The sequence below is a fragment of the Amphiura filiformis genome, chromosome 5, assembly GCF_039555335.1.
Source record: "Amphiura filiformis chromosome 5, Afil_fr2py, whole genome shotgun sequence".
Taxonomy (NCBI): Eukaryota; Metazoa; Echinodermata; class Ophiuroidea; order Amphilepidida; family Amphiuridae; genus Amphiura; species Amphiura filiformis.
This window is the reverse complement of record NC_092632.1, coordinates 27991839-28011052: the sequence shown is the minus strand read 5'-3', so window position 1 is coordinate 28011052 and position 19214 is coordinate 27991839. Positions and strand designations below refer to the sequence as shown.

The window sequence follows — 19214 nt, the reverse complement described above, 5'->3', positions numbered from 1 at the left end:
TAGATTTAGAGTTTTATAGAATATGTGCCAATTATTGCTCAATTCCATTATTTAGTGTTGTGAACCGTGTCAAATTAAGCAAACATTTCAAAGATAAACACATGTGCTGTGGCCTTTTGGCCTTGACTACAACTAATATTAGCCAAGCTGTGGACTTGCACTTGACTGAGTGAATAATGATGATACAAGAGAGCAAGTCATCCTGGGTATTCTCCCACTCTAAACCATGACACTGTGACCTCAATGAAATTGTGTACGGCTTAGCTTGCCAAGTAAAATGTCACTTGGATGAGCTAACTTATACTGGCGAGTGAGAGCTGATCACTAGTTAGCAAATTCCTTGGCCATTTAAGGCTTGTGTCATCTTACTTAGTCTTGACTATACTATCAGTGATAATTAAACCATCCCACCCGGCTTGCGGTTTTGTTATGGGAATGAATGATTGACCCCAGCTCTCTGTGTGATTTGTGTGCCATGAAAATTGTCATGAGCTGATGCTTGCTTTTTTAATTAATGTAATTATATTTGGCGATATATAGATTACTAGTATTATCATCATGATTATGTTTAATACTTCTTATTCAATTTAAAACTTCAAATTGCATTTAAAACAATCTGGTCCAGTTATTTATCCACATAGGTCCTATTTATTTAAGTTATTTTGATAGCAGGTTTCAGGTTTGCATGCATATTTATCAAGGAGAAATACTCCTCCGAAGCTCCTATAGGCTCACTGTTTTTGAACACAAATTTCCAACAGTTTCTTCCCCATGAGCTCTGTTTGCTGCATGAAATCTAATAGAAAGGTGCGAGTCCAATTTGCTTGAAATAATAAGGGCTCTAGAGGTGTCGGTCAAGAAGTGGGAAAGTGTTTAGAGTATTAAAAGCGAGGGTCAGGGCAAAAATAAACCAAGAGTGTTGCTTTTATAGCAGTTAGTTTAACATCTTAGTAGACAGGTATCAGCATGAACTATTCCATTTTGAAATCCATACACCCCTATGGAAGGCATGACCTTAATCTCCCAAACAGGGGGTGTGGATTTCAAATGGAGTCACCCATTCAGGTAACCCCATTTGAAATTTACACTCCCTGTGTGGATGATAAGGTCATGTCTTCCAAAGGTGTACAGATTTCATATAGAATAGCCATGTATGTGATAACTGCTCAATAGATAGTTTGCTGAGATGATCCCTTGTGGATGCCATCCAACCTCCTCCTTGCATCTTACTAGTGTACTTTCACATCACAGGGTGAGATGTTTTAAATGGCTTTCACACCCCTTATCGTTCCCTCCCTGATCGACATCAAAATGGTTTCTAACGTTTGTCTAATGGATGTGGTTGATGTACTCTTTAGTACCGTACTCTACATGACCTATGATGTTTCAAATAGGCATATAATGTGTTCTTTAATTACAAGCAGTTTTTTCATCCATCTTTTACAAGCAGATACATTTTTCATCACTCTTTTACAAGCAGTTCTTTTCCCCTCTTTTACTAGCAGTTATTTTTCATCCTTATTTATTATTTTTTTCAGAAGAATTTTTCAGTAGACTTATATATGCATCTATTGGCTGTTACCATCCCACATTAATAACAATCTCCCTCAACTTAAACTAAAACTTACCATTATATATGTACTTTGTTGTATTGAAAATCATCATCATGATATTAATCTCTTTCCTCTGTTTATTTTGCATGCAGGTGACATCTCATTCCAATCCCAGCTAATTACAGAACCATTCATCAAAATGTTGTGATACGCCCTGGCATGGCACATCGGTAGCCCAATGGATCTAATACTACAACGAAAATCTCTGTGGGTGTTGAAGGTTTCTGTGAATTTTATAAGTGTTGTTTGGTCTGCAAATCTGGATAATATATTTCCAGCTTCAGACAGCTAAACAAATGAAAGCAAACTCGAAAGGGTCAATTGCAAAATTTGTAAGAGCAATATAGACAGAGCAAAGAGACAGACAGCTTGTACTTGATTTAGCTTGGGTTGCTCTCTCTTCCTATCTCTGTTCATGATATAAATGGTTCTGTAATTGGCAGGAATGAAGAGTATGTGAATGATGACCCGGATTTGTCCCCGCATCGTACCAAGCATGATGAAAACGCAACTTGAGGCATGACAGCAATACATGCATTTATATCAACTGCTACCTGCCAAGCATGGCAGCCGTATGCAGTCACTGTCAGCAGTCTAGAATGAATATTCTTCTGTCAAATTTTAATAATAAAATAAATTTTCAAACTCCCCTGTAAGTAATTAAATTATGTGAAGAGAAGCGAAATGTCAAATAAGTAACATAAAGGTGGAGATGTGCTGAGAAATGTTTCGTTTGTGAATGAGAGATTGAAACATTATGATGGTCCTGCCGAAAAGGTACGCAAGATGTCAGTGAGGAAAACTGAGATTGGTATACTGCACCTGTAATGACATGGACATGATAAGCGCAAAAACAATTTCTGATTTTCATTATCATTTTTCAATCATCGGTATTTCAATACCAGTCTCGCTGACAGCTTGAATGCCATTTCGTTCAGTGGCGTACATAACAAAATGTCAATTTATGTACATGTATGAACAAAAAACAAGAATGGTGAGTGAGGCGAGCAAATTTAGAAATTTGTTGTGAGAAGTCAAATTGAAAAGCAAGTCGGTATGTGCACAGAAATTTGACACTTGGGGTAGCTTTCATCTTAGCATCAAATTGCCATGGGTCATAGGATGTTGAGAAATGCTCAGTGAAGGAATCTACATAGCAACAATATTCTCAATTTGTCTGATCAAGTTACCTGTCTCCAGAAATATGTGGAAATGTGTGAGTGATATGTGAGGAATATGATGCACAATATCTTTTATCTCTGTGTTGACCTTTGACATGCTATATTTATCTCTTGAGAAAAAACCTGTGTCTCTGACGAGTTCACATAGAATTAAATCAAACCTAGCCACATGATTTTTATTGGCATGGATCTTACTTTATTAGAGCCCCTGTCCCCTAAATACTGATATTGAGATACTTTAATTCGCGAGAAGAATATTCAGTCTGAGTACTCGTGTGAAATTGATAACCCTGGTGATTATCTGTCTCATTTTCAGAACAAGGAAAGTGCTTGAGACTAGGACCATCACTGATGATGATAAGGTAGATATTTTAAACCCAACTTGTTGTTTTATATTTACCTTTCAGAACAAGGAAAGTTCTAGAGAATAGAAGCATATCTGATGATGATAAGGTATAGTAAATATTAGTATCAGAAAAGCAAGTGAACCATGTAACTCTAAAAAAAGGAATTTTAGGTTCAATAGACATACAAAAAACAAACAAAATTCAAGAGCACAAATCTGTTTTGGGTGTTTGCAAACTGGAAGTATTTGAATAAAAATGAGAATTGTTGTTTCAAAGGAAGTTTCAACTAGTTTTCATTGTTTGCACAATGTAAAATTGCTTGATTTTGTGAGGTATTTAATTTCACGGGAAACCCACAACTACTAATTTTAAATATCCATATTTTGACTGGTCTATATGTGATATTGATTTCCTGGATTTGTGAAATTAAGTTCCTGCAAAAAATGCTTGTGATTGTTTTAAATATCCATATTTTGACTGGTCTATATGTGATATTGATTTCCTGGATTTGTGAAATTAAGTTCCTGCAAAAAATGCTTGTGATTGTTTGACTGTGAAATTAAGTATCCACAAAATTAAGTGATTTTACAGTATTATAATCTCTCCATGAAAATGCATGTATTGGATCTGAAACGGGAAAGGAGTTCTGACATTGTTTTGCCATCTTAGATATTAATACATTTACTTTCTCACTTCATGAGGAACACAAATGTTCCAAGTGATTTAAAAAGAAATTATATTTCCTGTTTTTACTATCATTTGATGGATTCTGGATATTATACTTGCATTTCTTGTGGAGAAATTATAAATAATAGCAACTTGAAACTCTCTTTGAAACAGTAATTAGCCACATGACCCTCAATATGGAAAAGGGAATAAAGAGTTACATTGGACTTATTGCTTGTTTTCCAACAACTCCAAATCAAAGGAATGAAAAGGAATTGGAAAATGACACAAGAGTTACTGTTATTTGAATTGGTTCTTAAAGTGGTAATTTTGCACACTCTTGAAGTACTGTATTCATTCCATTAATCCACCATATAACATCTTGCAAAACAAATTTTAATTTAGAGGCCACACAATTAAGCGTCATCATTAAGTTTACCTTCCGAGTAAAGTTACGGTCATTCAGCAGGACAAAAATGCTATATTAAAACTCTTGGCTAAAAGTCCTGAACAATTTCTATTTTAAAGTGTTAGTTTCATTCATGAGAAGATTTTTAATATACATGAATTTTCATGAATACATGAAGTCAAAATGCTAATTTAGTGGTGATTTTGGGCACCTTGTAGTGTGCTTTCATGCTTGTTCTTGTCGGTGGTTGCCGTCACCATGTTGTCAAAAAAGTTCATTAATCTGTCCTATCACTTGTCTATTTAGTGGGGCCCCAACTGAACACTAGATGATGCATGTTTAATAGTTCTAAACATTGGGAAAAATCAGTGCACACTAAAATTTACTTCAGCACCCTGGGTGGTTAGTGGAATGAATGCGGTAATTAATGATAAACAAACAATACATGAGACTAGAATGGCTTCTTAATGATCTTGAGTGTTTTATGCAAAAATACAACAGTAACTTGACTGATCCAAACAATTCCTTTTCATTACGGTGTTTCATATATTAAGTTTGTTACCCTTTGTCTTACTATCATCTTCCAGTTGTCTAGGGTAAAAAAAAGGTTGCACCCTGTTTTGTGATTTCCTTCACCTTGTTATCATTTTTAGTAGTCCATTGTCATCTCTCTTTTGTAGTTTTTAATGATCAGGATCACATGCAGCTTCTAGTAATAATATTGATGATAATCATATTTAGTGAGACAATTGTTAATATGAACCATAACTTTAAAAAAAAATCAAAATTAATATTGCACAGTTTATCTACATTTTTTGTTATCACAGTTGCTAGAGTAAATTGTTTTGAGATTGAATTAACTCCAGTTGGAAGTAGTGTTTATTACCATTGTTTTCTTAATTTGTGGGATTCATGATAGCAAATTTAGCATTTCAGTAGGGCATCTAATGCAGTAAAAAGAAGAAAAAAAAATTGATTTCAAATCAGAATTAAGTTTATTAACATGGTGTAGGAATACATGAGTTATTGGTGCAAGAAATAATTACAATGCACAGCTGCAGTTGCTTTTTTTATTTACAATTTTTGCCAGCCATATTCAGCATTAATCACATTTCTTAATATTGAGTAACTGAAAACCTTTATTAATTTGTGTGGCATGTGCCTTGAGCTTGGGTTTTTAACTTTAACCCACTGAGATAGAAACTAAGCAATTAATATAGCAAAACAAACCGCTGCTTGGTTTAACACTTACAATATCACTCTCAATTGATTAGACACACTTTTAGGCTGCAAACGATTTGATTTCTTCAAGCTCTCTGTCATCCATACATTACTTAGATTCATGTACTAGATCCATTCATACCCTCCTACAAAATGTACTTGATGTGATTTAATATCCATTGGTTTTTGTACTAATGTACTTGAAATTAGGCTATTCCAGTTGAAATATATATACCCCTTTGGAAGACATGGCCTTAACCTTCGACACAGGGAGTGCACACTTTGAAATGGGGTTACATGAATGGCTTCCATAGGGGGTATATAGATTTCAACTGGAAGTGGAATAACCTAATGTTAATAATAATACCCAAGAAAAATGGATACCTGTTCCATTCATTTGAATTCTGTTGCAGAAGTGACATTCTGCAATGTCAAACTATTTTCAGTTATCTTCTCTTCACAAATGTTCAATTTCATCACACAAAACTCAAAAAAAACAATTTTGTAGCAAAACCTTTCAATCAAATGTTAAAATACAAAAATAAAAATGTGGTAGGTAAGTGCTTTTGAATGTGTAGTGGGCATAAGCTTGTTGTCTGTCTTTTAATTGCTAATTAATACTAGCATGGTTAACAAAACCTTTCGGATGTGAGTTTTCATTTTATATTTTCAAGGGGGAAATAAGGTTAAGTTTATGTTGGGATGAAAGTTGCTTGCTAACATTATCCAAATTTAAAGGGATGATTGAACAAGAAAAAACAAGATCCTTTTGGTAATTTTCTAAATGCGGAAAACTTTTGTTATTTACCCCCTACATACCTCACGTTGATGTACGCATGTTTAGTGGTCACTGTTTCTGCAGTGTACACTTGCTGCACTTGGCAGTAATAATGTGCACATAGGCATGATGTACGTGTATGTAGGGGTAAACACAAAGGCTTTCAGACTTTACCGAAATTTGTGATTTGATGATGTTCAAGTCCAAAACACATCATGACAAGTTCACAGCTGACCATAATGGCTCTCTCTATCCACCCAATTCCATGATAAAAATAACAGCTTGTTTTTGCCTTAAGAGTAAAATCAGGTTGTTCATTGACATCAGCACATGTCAACTTACAGTTGTAATCAAGAAAAGTTAACAGTCCAACTAGAAAGTTTTGGGACAAAATATTGAGGGCTCAGTGCAACTCTGCCTAATCTACATTAGCTCCCCTGGCTAATGTTATTCATAAGCATGATTGATTGCATTTAGCACGATTGCATTTATGCACAACATTACCTAGGAGAGCTAATGGAGATATGCACTACTGCAATGAGCCTTCAATATATATAACTTGCATTGATCGACAATTTTTACTGGCAAAGAAATTTATCCTGCCCAACTGCAATTACCTACCATTGGTGATCAGATACAAAATGGGCTTTTCCAGTTGAAATCCATATACTCTTTATGGAAGACTTGACCTTAATCTTCAACACAGGGAGTGTGAATTTCAAATGGTGCTACCTGAATAGGCAGTTCCATTTGTAATTTACTCCCCTGTTTGAGAGATTAATGTCATGTGTTTCATAGTGGGGTGTATGGCTTTCAACTGGAATAACTGATAAGTATTAAGGTACAAGCACCCTGTCCATGGTTTGTCATTACTGATTTACTAGTGATTTCTATCAATTCATTGATTACAATCAATTGATTGATGACATCTACTCGTAAAGTGGAGATGTGTTGATTACAAAGACATACCCGACTTTGCTCACATACTGGAGTCCATGGCTCTGCGGCAGAGAGATGTATCTCCAGTCGGTTACCTGTTATGTATGATTGTATTGCATGGTGCATGCCATGAGTGAGCTCATGCCCATCACAGGCAATCATACACCCGGCAGCTAATGGTGATACTTCTTTTAGCCACTGAGCCATCAAAGCAATGTGTACATTTGGCTTACGTACACAAGTGATCTCAAATTATGAGAACACACACACAAAAAAAGTAAAAACAAAGCAAAAAATTAAGGTAAGGATCTAGTACAATTTCTTATATCTTGGTTTTAATTGCATGTATATGTAATGTGTAAAAGGTTCTTGCATTTGTCATATTGTAATATTCGCGAGCCTAGGTCGCTTGTTGTTACATGTACATGTTTCACTTGGGCGAGGATATAGGCTGACATTTTGGTGCGAATTTTTGCCCATGCGTGACAAACTCTGGTTCTTCCATGTTTGCCTGTGATGGCAAATATGCACCCAAGATATCGGGATATATACTGGCCATATATAGTCTACATGCCCGGTGATTACTGTGTTTCACATGAAATAGCATACATGTAGCTCCACAGTACATGGTACATGGTGTGAAGATTTCCGATGATTGTTGCATGCTGTCTGTACATCTCACTCGCCTAGCTAGCAGTTTATGAAGAACATAAAAAAGCGTAGCCTTTGCCATGCGGCATAGTTCTTTTTCGTTTTTATAATTTCACATTTTGCGTCTATTTTATTTCACTTCCTTCTTGAGCTAACAGTTAAGTTTCTTGACACCTTTTATAATTTTGCTTTTTATGCATTTATTATTTTGCTATCTGCTAAAAACGTTTGAGCTTGCTTTGCTCTGTGGTTAAAACTTAAGATTTCTTGGGTGTTTTTTTTTTCAGGTAGGATTTATTTAGATCAAATGTTTTGATAGTTCTTGTTTTTAAAGCCAAACTTGACGTTTTCATTATTAATACCATGGGGTTTTATAAATTCCCAAAATGTGGAATTGAAGAAAGAATGTTCACAGCATTAACATACTAAATACACTAAAAACAAATTGTTCATTCAAAAGTTTGAGGTTTTTAAAATTGATAAATAAAAATACTAAATTATTGCAGTATTTAGAGTGTTGGTTTCAGAGTGTAGTATTCAATACTTTAACCTATAGGCAGATATCAGGTAGTGAAAACATTAATACTTTTAGATCGGTATCATTTTGTTTTGGTTTTGTTTTGTTTTTTTGCTTTTTCATCTTGCTTTTCTTCACCATTTTGCTTTGTATTCTTTTGCTTTTCTTTTCTTGGTCTTCTTTTTCTCTCGTGTTTTTGTTTTTCCGTTTTGCTGCAATTGCTATGACCAATCTCATCACCTTTTTGCGGGTTGGCGGGCACCATCAATCCACGTGGTGAACTATCCTGCGCAAACTCATCACCCATCTTAACGCCAATTGGCCTGCCCCGGCCTTCACCATACCTGCTGCTCTCATTTGCCGTCTTCTGCCAACTACACCACCACAACAGATCAATGAGTTGGAGACACAACTGCGAGATGCCAAGCAACAATCAGAGGACTCTGATCGCAAATTTGATGAGGTATAAACCCAGGTTAAGTTGAATACTATTTAATAGAGTAGAATATTACTAACTAGCATGGTGTGTCTTTTTTATATTTTCCGTGTGTGATTTTTGCCGTTCACTGCTGACTAAACTTGGAAAAACCAACAGATAACAGGTTTAGAGGTTGCATTGAAAAAAGCGAGGGAGCTTGCAGAAGAAAATGACCGTGAACGAGTGCAGGTAACATAATAAAAAAGGTTTCTTTCAAAGCATGTGGTGTATCTTGCTAGTATTATTGTATCTTGATTATTTGGATGTGCAAATGTGACCAGTATTGGGTAAGTGCTTTATGTGAGTAAATGAAACACACACAAAAGGAAAGGTGACACTTGTTTGAGTTGGCTGTACATAATTTGAAACAATACGATGAATGTTGAGGTATGCAGAATTCTGTTTGGTACAGTTTGTATCCCATTATGTTTACAAAACATTTAGATCAAAATGTTCAAGATACTTAATTTTGAACCCTCTGGTTTTTTTTCATAATGAGGTATCAACAATTAAGTGTCAAAATTCTGCATACATAACTGTTCATTGTTTCTATTTAATTTTGTGATGCATGAGGAAAAGTCCAACAAGTGGGTTCATTCTTTTTGAGGGGTGTTTGTGTAGGTACACTACCAGATTCCTATTGCTCCCACCCCCAGAGGTACACTGCTGTCAGCTACTTCATTGGTACTCAAGGGTACCCATATGGGTACTCTAGCGTATACACATCGGTTTCTGTACACACTCTGGTACTGGACTAGTGCTGCACTGGTACTCTTTTGAGTAGCCACTAAGTAGCCGGGGTAGCAGCAATAGGAATCAGGTAGTGTACTATGCATCAGAAATAGAGTGGACATATAGACAAATTTGCTGTACAAAAGTGTTAACCAGGAAGGTCTCGAGGAACATTGTACAAAACTTGGCATCCAAATCTCCATAACAGCAATTGCATTTTTTGGTCCATTCAATTTTTGACAGTTAAGTAATGTGCATTTTGTTGCTTGTGTTGTAATTAGTAAATTGTTGCTGGGTGGGGGAACTTTCATATGAAACAGCTCTGCCTCAATATGAAAATGCCAAAATTCTGTATTTTAAGAATTTTCAGTTCGTTAATTACAGCTCAAAAAGAAAGGAAGGAACAGGATTATTTGTCCCATGATTGTCTCAAATATTTTATTCAGACTAGGAAGGCTCTATTTATTAGTATTATTTTCTTTTCTGCATGGTACTGATTGCACTTTTCATGTAGTGCACATCTCAAAAGAGGAGGTGCTGTTTATTAGTGAATAGCAGATTGAGTTCACTAGGTGCACATATAAGATAGGAAGTGCCAAGCAGCTATGCAGCAAATACCTACAGCAAACATTAGTGTTTTGTTGTGATAAATTTACCTCAATCTAAACAAATACTCTAAAAGCATATTTTCGCAGCATTAAAATTTTGCATTGTCGAGAGAGCCCATGATTCTGCGTCATGAAATTTTTCGCGAATTTGTACATTTCATTAAAGGGCTATAGGAAGAAAAATTACTCAAATGCATGAAAATTTCACAAATCAACTGGACTCGCAAAATTTGTGAAAGTTTCATGGGCGCGAACATTTCCTGCTTTACAGTATTTGTGCATATCATTAGCCATGCGACCTCCTTATAAGTAAGAGGCAACATAAAAGAGTCAAGTCTCATTTGAGATGACATCATTGCCAATGGAATGTGAGCTATGTTTTCCAGTCTTCCCTCAATGATGTGACTTCTTCAAGTAAGAAAATTGCATTTAACCAACTTTCTGTGCTACTTTTGAGCTATCATTATAAATACCAGAATTTTTAGACCACTTTGTAACTGAAACTTTGTGTTAGAAACAATGCTCTAAATCAAGGAACTGTATTTAATTCCAAGGGGCAGAGCTGGACATTTTAGCGGTGTATTACTTAATATTATTTTAAGCAAGAAGTTGGTTGAAGAATAATAACATGGGAAAAGTAGTAATGTGTACTCTCTATTTTGATATGTTGGTAACAGCCAGTGGTATGTGTATACAATTTCACTTGAATTTGCACTAAATGTTAGTGATGTTTCACTTGAATTTGCACTAAACGTCAGGGCTGCAAGTCTTGGGAAATGGCTGCCCGTAGAAAAAGTGTTTTTTCTACATTTCCGAAATTGGAGGAAGAATTTTCCAAGAAAGTAAAAGAGCTTAAAAAGTGCAAACAAAATATTGAGACTACCCAGGAATGAGGTAGTGCATGTGACATTATCGGACACAGGTCACATGGTGTGTGGGTTCCAAGAAATCAGGTTGCATTCCTACCAAGGTGAGCAACTCCTGGTAATACTAATGGTGTAGTTAGATTAATGGTGCAAATGGTGGGTGTTTCCTTCATGTAAGACATGCAGAGCTAGACTGTGGTAAAGACTTAATTAAGGGATTATATGGAATAAAGCTTATAATCCCTCAATGAAGTTTTTACACCAGACTAGTTTTGGGGATTTCTTACATGAAGGACCAACCCAGAATGCTTGGGAAGTGGAAAAATAATTCTGGATTAAATGTTGTAATCTATATATAAAAGCCATGAAAAGGTAAGTGTTGTTTGCTTCAAAAGGAATGATGTATGTGTGTTTGTACTGTCTGCACAATGAAATATAATTGTTGAAGGTTGGGGGGGTGAGGAGGCAGGCAGACTTCATTGTCATATGCGACTCTTGAAGTGAAAAAAGTGTACCTTCAGATATAATGAAAGACAGATAAAAAGACTAATTCGCATCTGACGTCAGAGCAAAGGTGCACCGTGATTAGTTGCGGACTTGCGCAGTACAGCATTTTCTGTCTAGTTGTCAGAATTTCAGACGCGAACTAGTATTTTTATCTCTGTCTTTCATTATAGTATCCAACAAACTGAAGTTTGTGCTGAAAGTTTGTTTTGTGTGTGATACAATTTTGCCAAGAACATGTCACAGGTTACATGTGCAAACCTGTGTTTAGCCTTCATGCTTTCTATGATGCTAGAAATTGTTTAACATCTGCATTTGCCCAGAAAATGCGGGTTGTTCACTAGCATTGATGCTGATCTGTGACATCCATTATGATACAATACTCATGGCAGTATTCATGGGGTTATACAGGGCCTGCCTCCTCGGATTCAATTCTTTTTTTGTGTTGCTGTAGTTAAGATGCACGTTGCTTCTTGAATAAGGCAGGGTTCCTCTTAAGATAAGGAAAGCTTTGGCTCAGACGCAATGATTTTAATCCCTAAACTTGAGAATGACTGGTCAAAATCTTCAGTCAGATTTAACAATAATGTCACTGCTATCCTCGATACTCACAACGAGAAAATGTTTCCGTATGAGGAGCAAAAATAGTGACAGAACCACAGTCAACCCAATAATTGGTGCATGAAATACTATTGTCCGAATTACAGGGATTTAAGAGTTACTTTCAGGTTTTATCACTCATACTTGGCTGAATGGTTTGACATAATCAATCATTCAATACTTCAAGTGGGATTATTCAAACCTGGTATTTCCTTGCATTACATGTGATGGTACTAGTCCAGAAAGGTAGTTTTGGGTTTGACTCTGGTCAGACTTATGAAGCCTTATAGTCCAGGATACTGGGTCCGATCCTTCCGCCTGAGGTAATTGCATTTGTATCTAAAGGGAAACCTTGCCTAAGTAGATTTGATTAAATTTTTGTGAATGGATTCAGAACGAAATTGTGATTTTGATGATTCAAATTGAATTTAAAGGTTATTCTCTTCATGTACCAAAAGAAGCTGGTCAAAAAAGTGTCTAGGGCAAAAATAACAGTAACATTCTTATGAGTGTACAACAAATTTAATCTACGTTTGTGGCATGATCGGATTCATGCTGACCAAAGTTGGACATTTTGTATGTTTTATATTGACTTTTGCTCCTTATTTTTGCCTATTTCATTATTGCCAACTTAAGTCTAATTTGATCAAATTGTGTCATATTTTCAACTTATTTTTAAGAAACTTTCATTTATAAGACTTATCAATCTTTTGATCTGTCCTGTTTGCTTTAAACAGAAGATGGGAGGTATTATCAAAAACTGTTGAAATGATTTGATCTTATTTAGATATTTTTGTTACTGGTAGTTACAATACTTTGTGTTTGTACTTGCACTGACCACCAATACCGTAATTTTTGATGAGCAAAATAAATATTGGCAAAATAAACAAAGTTTTGTATTAACAGTGCTGTTTTTGAATCACACATGTTTATAAACCTTGATTAGTACCTAATTTAATGTGATTTTTCACACATGCTTATTGCAATGATTTGTATCTCAGGCTAACCGTAAATTGCAAGTTGCTGAGAGTGAGCTGGAAAGATGTGAAGACCGGATACGTATCCTTGAAACGTAAGTGTATTATAATGGTCAAATGGTACAAAGTGATATAAAATTATGTAAAATGAATTGTAAGATCTAGATTTTTCATATAAAAAATAGTGGTTATACCTGCACCATCCTTCTGACATATCATACGACAATACTAATACTTTAAATAGAAATTAGAATAATTAATAACTTGGGAGGCCGAGTCATGCTCAATAAATATGATTTTGCTAATGAACAAGAAAACTTTATTTTCATTCAGTAACACTTTGCTGCCAAAAACTATCATTGCTAGAAGTACAAGCCATCCTACTTTATTAAAATATCTAGATCCCAGATGTTATCCCATCATGCAATGGAAATTTCTATCATATAAATGTAGGACCTGTGTGTGTATTAGTCTGCATAATCGGGATAATGTGAGCACCACATGCATATAAAGCTCAGTCATGGATGAGTATACATTGTAGGATATGATGCAATTAATCCCCTATCTAGACAAGAATGTCACAAATCCGAGTAATCCATTCATAAAGGTAATGTTACTCAATTAAATTGACATAAAAAGGTATATTTGCCTGGCTTTTAAATTGGCTGTTGATATTTATCAATGAAGAAAATAAATTGGAAGTTAATAGGATTCACTGCTGGATGAGAAGATCACTAATCTCCCCTCATAAAAGCAATATTTACTCAATTAAATTGACATAAAAATGAACATTTTCCAGGTAATTTGCCTGACTCTTTTTAAAAATAGGCTGTTAATATCTATCAATGAAGTCAATAAATTGGATTAGATTTTACCCTGGGTATAACCCAAACCTTGAAAATTTACTCAAGCAATCCATGGACAGCTGCATGCAAAGTCATGCTTGCTACAGCCAAGTAGTGTGTATGATGAATCTACAGTCTTCTCAAATAAAGCTTACCCTGACTACATGTAGTTACTTTGTTATTGCTACTTTTCTTTGAAAACAGCGAGAACACCCGCTTGAACGAGGAAGTCAAGACTCTCACAGTTAACCTTAAGACATTGGAAGTAAGAGAGGAGAAATACTCAGAGAACGAGGAGAGTTATGAAAACAAAATCCGTGAATTGGAAGACCAGAAACACGAGGTAAGTCATGATTTGCTGTCGTTCACAAAGTGTATACCATAATTGGACCCGTACCCTCTTTAATTAAACCCTTGTTCTAGTAAATATATTCATTTCTGTAAGACTGCTATACCATACTCTTTTATTACAGAGTTACAGAATATTGAAACAAATCATGGGCTATTTGTACAAATGAAAAGCGGGTCATCTCTTTCAAATGTAGCAAACTACTAGATCTATACTAGATTCAGGGATGCCAGTTTTCAGGCAATTGCCCGATTTCCTGCTTTTAGTTACTCCACAAATGCACTTTTCTTTATTTTCAGCCTGTTTTGAGGTTTTATTGCCCAAATTTGTGCATTTTCAGGTTTTTCCTGCAAAGTCATTTAAGGCCACTAGCATAGCATCCCTGTAGATTATCTGGAAAATATATGTACAAAGTTGAACTTACAGATGTGGGCTGTAATAACCAAATATGCAGCGGCGTGTAGTTGACTTGAATGTCTTGCCAATCTTAATTTTCAAATGCAATTCATCTGGGGTACTTATCTTTATTTGAACATTCTCTTGGAATGGCAACTTCCATGTTTTTTCAGAAATAAATTGCAGAACAGTAATATTCTAATGGCCATCCCATGTCAGTTTGTAAAAGCATTTTGTTCATGTGCAGTGTTTGTTTGCTACAATGTAAGAACATCAAGTTTCTTCAATTGTTTCATATTCAAGCAACTATTTCTCAGATGTTTTCTCAATGCAACCTGTTTTCTTTTCATTAATTTCTTTACCACCTTGCAGGCAGAGAATAGGGCAGAATTTGCAGAGAGGTCAGTAAAGACCCTGCAGAGCCAGCTTGACAATGCTGAAGGTACGTACACGTTCTTGTTGTTCCCCAGCAAAATGCAGACCCATGACTCCTCATGCTCTAAATATTGTAACAATATAAAGCTGCTTTGTAGGCTGTTTATTATATGTGTGTTACTCAAATGTGCTGGTGTCCAGTGGGTTTGTGCAAACTTGCAATTATATGACATACTAGTTGGAAGACACTGATATAAGAGCTATTTTGGGTGGATGTGTAGCTGACATTCAGGAAATTAAAATCTCCTCTTGTGAGGCATTGATGTTGAGGTTTGAAAAGTTGATGTATGTAAAATATTTTCAAGCCATAATAGTGACTTCTTGCTGTGTGTCAGAATGGAAGAAGGCAAGCATTGCAAAATCTACTTCATCACACATTTGATATGTAGGTATGTATGTAGATGCTTTGCTACCATAGAATGGGAATTGGGTCAACTAGCCATAATAGGCCAGGGTAGTTTTGAATAATATATTGAAAAACAAATTTATATGAATGTAAAAATCCTGTAGTTGGGTTTTCTCTTTTTAGAAATTGAACGGACAAGTTATGTTGTGTGCAACTGGTTTGTAAAAGTTATGCAAACAGTTGCATAACATTGGTCTTATTTTGTCTATGTATCCTTGCACACGTATCAGCTTTGACCATTCAATTTCTGAAGAAGGAATATGTGTAAGTGAAAGTAGCAATAAGAATAAAGATAAGGCTGATAAGAATAAAAATTGGATAAGGGACTAAATGAATTTAGGGAATTATTTTAATGAAATAATTGAAAGGCAGCTTGGGTGTCATGCTTTGCTAATTTCTCTTCAATTTCATGCCAAATGACCCTGCAACATGTTGATACATAATTGATTTTAGTAGTACCAAATTTGGCAATTGAACAACCTTTCTTCATGGAAAATGTCAACCTTTTGTAACGTTTAAATTAATTTGTCTCACTACGGGGAAATATTTTTTCATTATCTCCTTGATAAAAAACAAACTACATTGATATCCACAAGAAACCACCATCCATATGCATACTGTGTACTTTTCTGTTTTCTTTCTGTTATTGCTTTTGCTTTGTCTATCATCTATTTTTTTTTAAATTAAATGAATATTCTACCTTGTGCAGATTTTATTTCCACTGGCAGATCTAGACTTACATAGATTCCATATATATTTTGCAAACAAACTTGAATAACTTTGCTTTCCTTTCCAAACTGAAGAAGAAACAAGCTGTTTTAAAGCGTACTTTGTTAGAAAAGAAATGTCTTCCTGACACATGGACATGACCATGCTCTCATTTGATAATATCATAATATCATAGCTTGAGATGCATAAGCCCGAGATCCCACTTGTGATATAGACCGACTCGGACATTGACTGAACTTACAGATCTGCCAGTGCCATGTTATTTTACTCTCAATTCTGATTCTTTCCAAGTAACTAGCTCTTTTATCCCCTAGCTGTGAATATTTTCTTACTGTTCTAGTTCTTAACTCTCTTGCGTGGTTTGCTTTCAAGAAATTTCTCAAACTAACCCATTCCGTCATTATGCTTACTACTTCTGCTATGGTCTAGCAGTCATCTTGCATTATTTGAATGGTGGTTTCACTTGATTTGATTATGCTAACCCCCAAAAAAAGTATTTTATAAACCCAATTGCTGTGCTGATTTATGGCTAATAAGCATGATTAAAGCCAAGCATGATTTATTTTTCATCTCATTCTGATTTTTCATACAGAAAAAGATTTCAAATACTTACACATTTGTGCTTGTGATTTAACTAATTTATAGGGAGTGGACAAGATGTTATTTTGTTATTATTAAAAGAAGAGATACACATTAGTAGCCCTCAAAGATTGTTACATTACATTGTTATGGGGAGGGAACAATGCTTCTATGTTTTCATGATCTTTAGTAATAGTCCATATGGCTTCCTAAAGGCAGTGACGTCACCTGTGGTGCAGCATCAAATTGTGTGTGTTGACTTGAAAAACTGGCTTGTTTACACATGTGATCAAAGGCGGTGCATCTGTACATGCGCTACACAGCTGTGACAAAGAGGAAGCCAAATGGACTATAGTATGTATGTAGAAACAAATGGATGTAGACAATTCATTTATTGATGGCTGTCGTAACATAGAAAGACACATATTACACACATTAGTGCACTAAGATGGACTAAACCAAATGTTTCTGTATAAACCATTTCAGCATCAGATACACAAGTGGTGTAATATTAATAATCAGGGTTTTCATGAATATATTCAAGTAGATACTAGTAGCATTTCAAAGTGAAAATAGTTCCCCCCTTTTCAAATTAAAAAAATGTTGTAATAATACAATTTTGCAAAATTGTAAAGTAGTTACTGTTATTTGAATGTAACTGGGAATAGACATTTAGACATTAGCCATTGTCAAAACTCCAAATTGGTAAAAAAGCTGGGCTGTATTACCATAATCACCTTTTATGATTCAAAATAGAAGTTGTTGTGAATATTCTACCTTTTGTGAGCACCCAATAACAATAATTGCTTTATTGCCAACAACAAGCAGTAAGTTGTGGGAAATTAGGCCCAACTTCACCTTTGCGTCAAGTTGCAAAGATTCCGTACATAAACAAATAATGGGTCTTAATGAATTGCAATGAGTTTGAGCACATTGAGCTGTAATGTTGATGTAAAATGGATTTCAAATTTTGTTTTCTGTCAAACATATAAGCCAAATTTGGAACAACAACTAATTTGTGTCTTTGGTAATACCTGCTGTTGAATGTAACGCTTCCAAGTCCAAATTTGCCATTGTTGTGAATACATACGTTGGTTACTGGTTCAACGCTTGGTCTGCACACCTGTTTTGTGTTGTGATCATTTTGATCGAACACAGAGAGTGTGAACCAGTTGATGTGGCAACGATCGATTTTGATGTCACACTACGACGGGAATTGTCAAAATAATAAATGCATGTTTTTACCCTGATGAACATGCAAGTTTCAATTGAATGAAGCAAATAACAATATATATAATTGCAGTGACATACTGTTACAGAAAAGTATTTCTGAACCAATATTTGATAGATAGGTTTGCACAAAATGAGTTATTCTGATCCAAATCAAATAAATTTATGACAATGAATGAGCATGTAATAGTGGCACTGTTTGCAAGCCTGATATGATCAAATGATTAACAATGAAGAATCCATTCAAAAAAAAAAAACCCTGATGAAGTGGCATGCGAGTTACAAGTGTAGTTGGCGATGTATCATAAGTAATTCACTTTTGACATGATCTGTATAATACACATGAGCTGTAACATAGAGAAGTGTGTGTGGTGTGATGTGATGAACTTACAGGATGCATGTCTTGTATTTAAACATGGATTTTCATGATTTCATATTGTAAGAAGTAAACTGATTTGATCTAACATGTAGAAGCAATCATTCATGTAGCATATTTACTGAGCCTCTCACTAGTTCCCCGTTCAATATGTTCCTTTATGAGCATTTGTAAAACTTGAGAAAACGTTGCTTAAAACTTGGAACTTACAAGAAAGACATGGGCCAGAGTGAATTGAACGATTTGTCAACAATAGACCCTTTCAGGAGGACTTTCATGAAAAACACACCATCGAAGCATTCAAACAATCAATTTCTGGCAATTTTAACACGTTCGACCATGCAGTGGACACCACATTCAATAGGCTGCGTTTAGTAAGAGCGGTGCAGTACATGATTGGTGTGAACTATCGTATTATGCCACTTGCTCATCGAATGTACATTGTGTCACCAGTGTGTGATTGGTTTTAGTGTTTTTGTTTACCGCAACATGTCAGACTGCAACATGTCAGAGCTGATTTCAATCATCTTCTGAAAAGGTCTAGATACTGACTTGGTTTAACCAAAATTGCTAGGAAATTTTAGTAAAAGCTAAGAGATGTGCATTCTATGAATGGTTAACATTTAGGGAGCATGTCAGATACCATTCAATCCCAAGTAACAGATGCAATTGATACATGTCAGATGTGCATCACATTGGCCAATCATGTCATTCAAAGTGATTGTGCATAATGTCTTGTTTTGACAACAATTGGTCTAATACCTACACTAGGTTTCAGAGAA

The 19214-nt window shown here is 35.3% G+C and overlaps 1 protein-coding gene across 1 annotated transcript in view; it reads left to right on the top strand.

Moving 5' to 3' along the window:
- The first annotated feature begins 2399 nt into the window (after window positions 1–2399).
- LOC140152107 (uncharacterized) overlaps window positions 2400–19214 on the top strand; it is a 29607-nt gene continuing 12792 nt past the window's right edge. Inside the window, exons 1-6 of the mRNA XM_072174404.1 lie at window positions 2400–2437; window positions 3045–3156; window positions 8714–8785; window positions 13112–13182; window positions 14137–14275; window positions 15050–15119. Coding sequence (XP_072030505.1) covers window positions 2400–2437; window positions 3045–3156; window positions 8714–8785; window positions 13112–13182; window positions 14137–14275; window positions 15050–15119 — 502 coding nt within the window. The remainder of the gene's footprint in view (window positions 2438–3044; window positions 3157–8713; window positions 8786–13111; window positions 13183–14136; window positions 14276–15049; window positions 15120–19214) is intronic.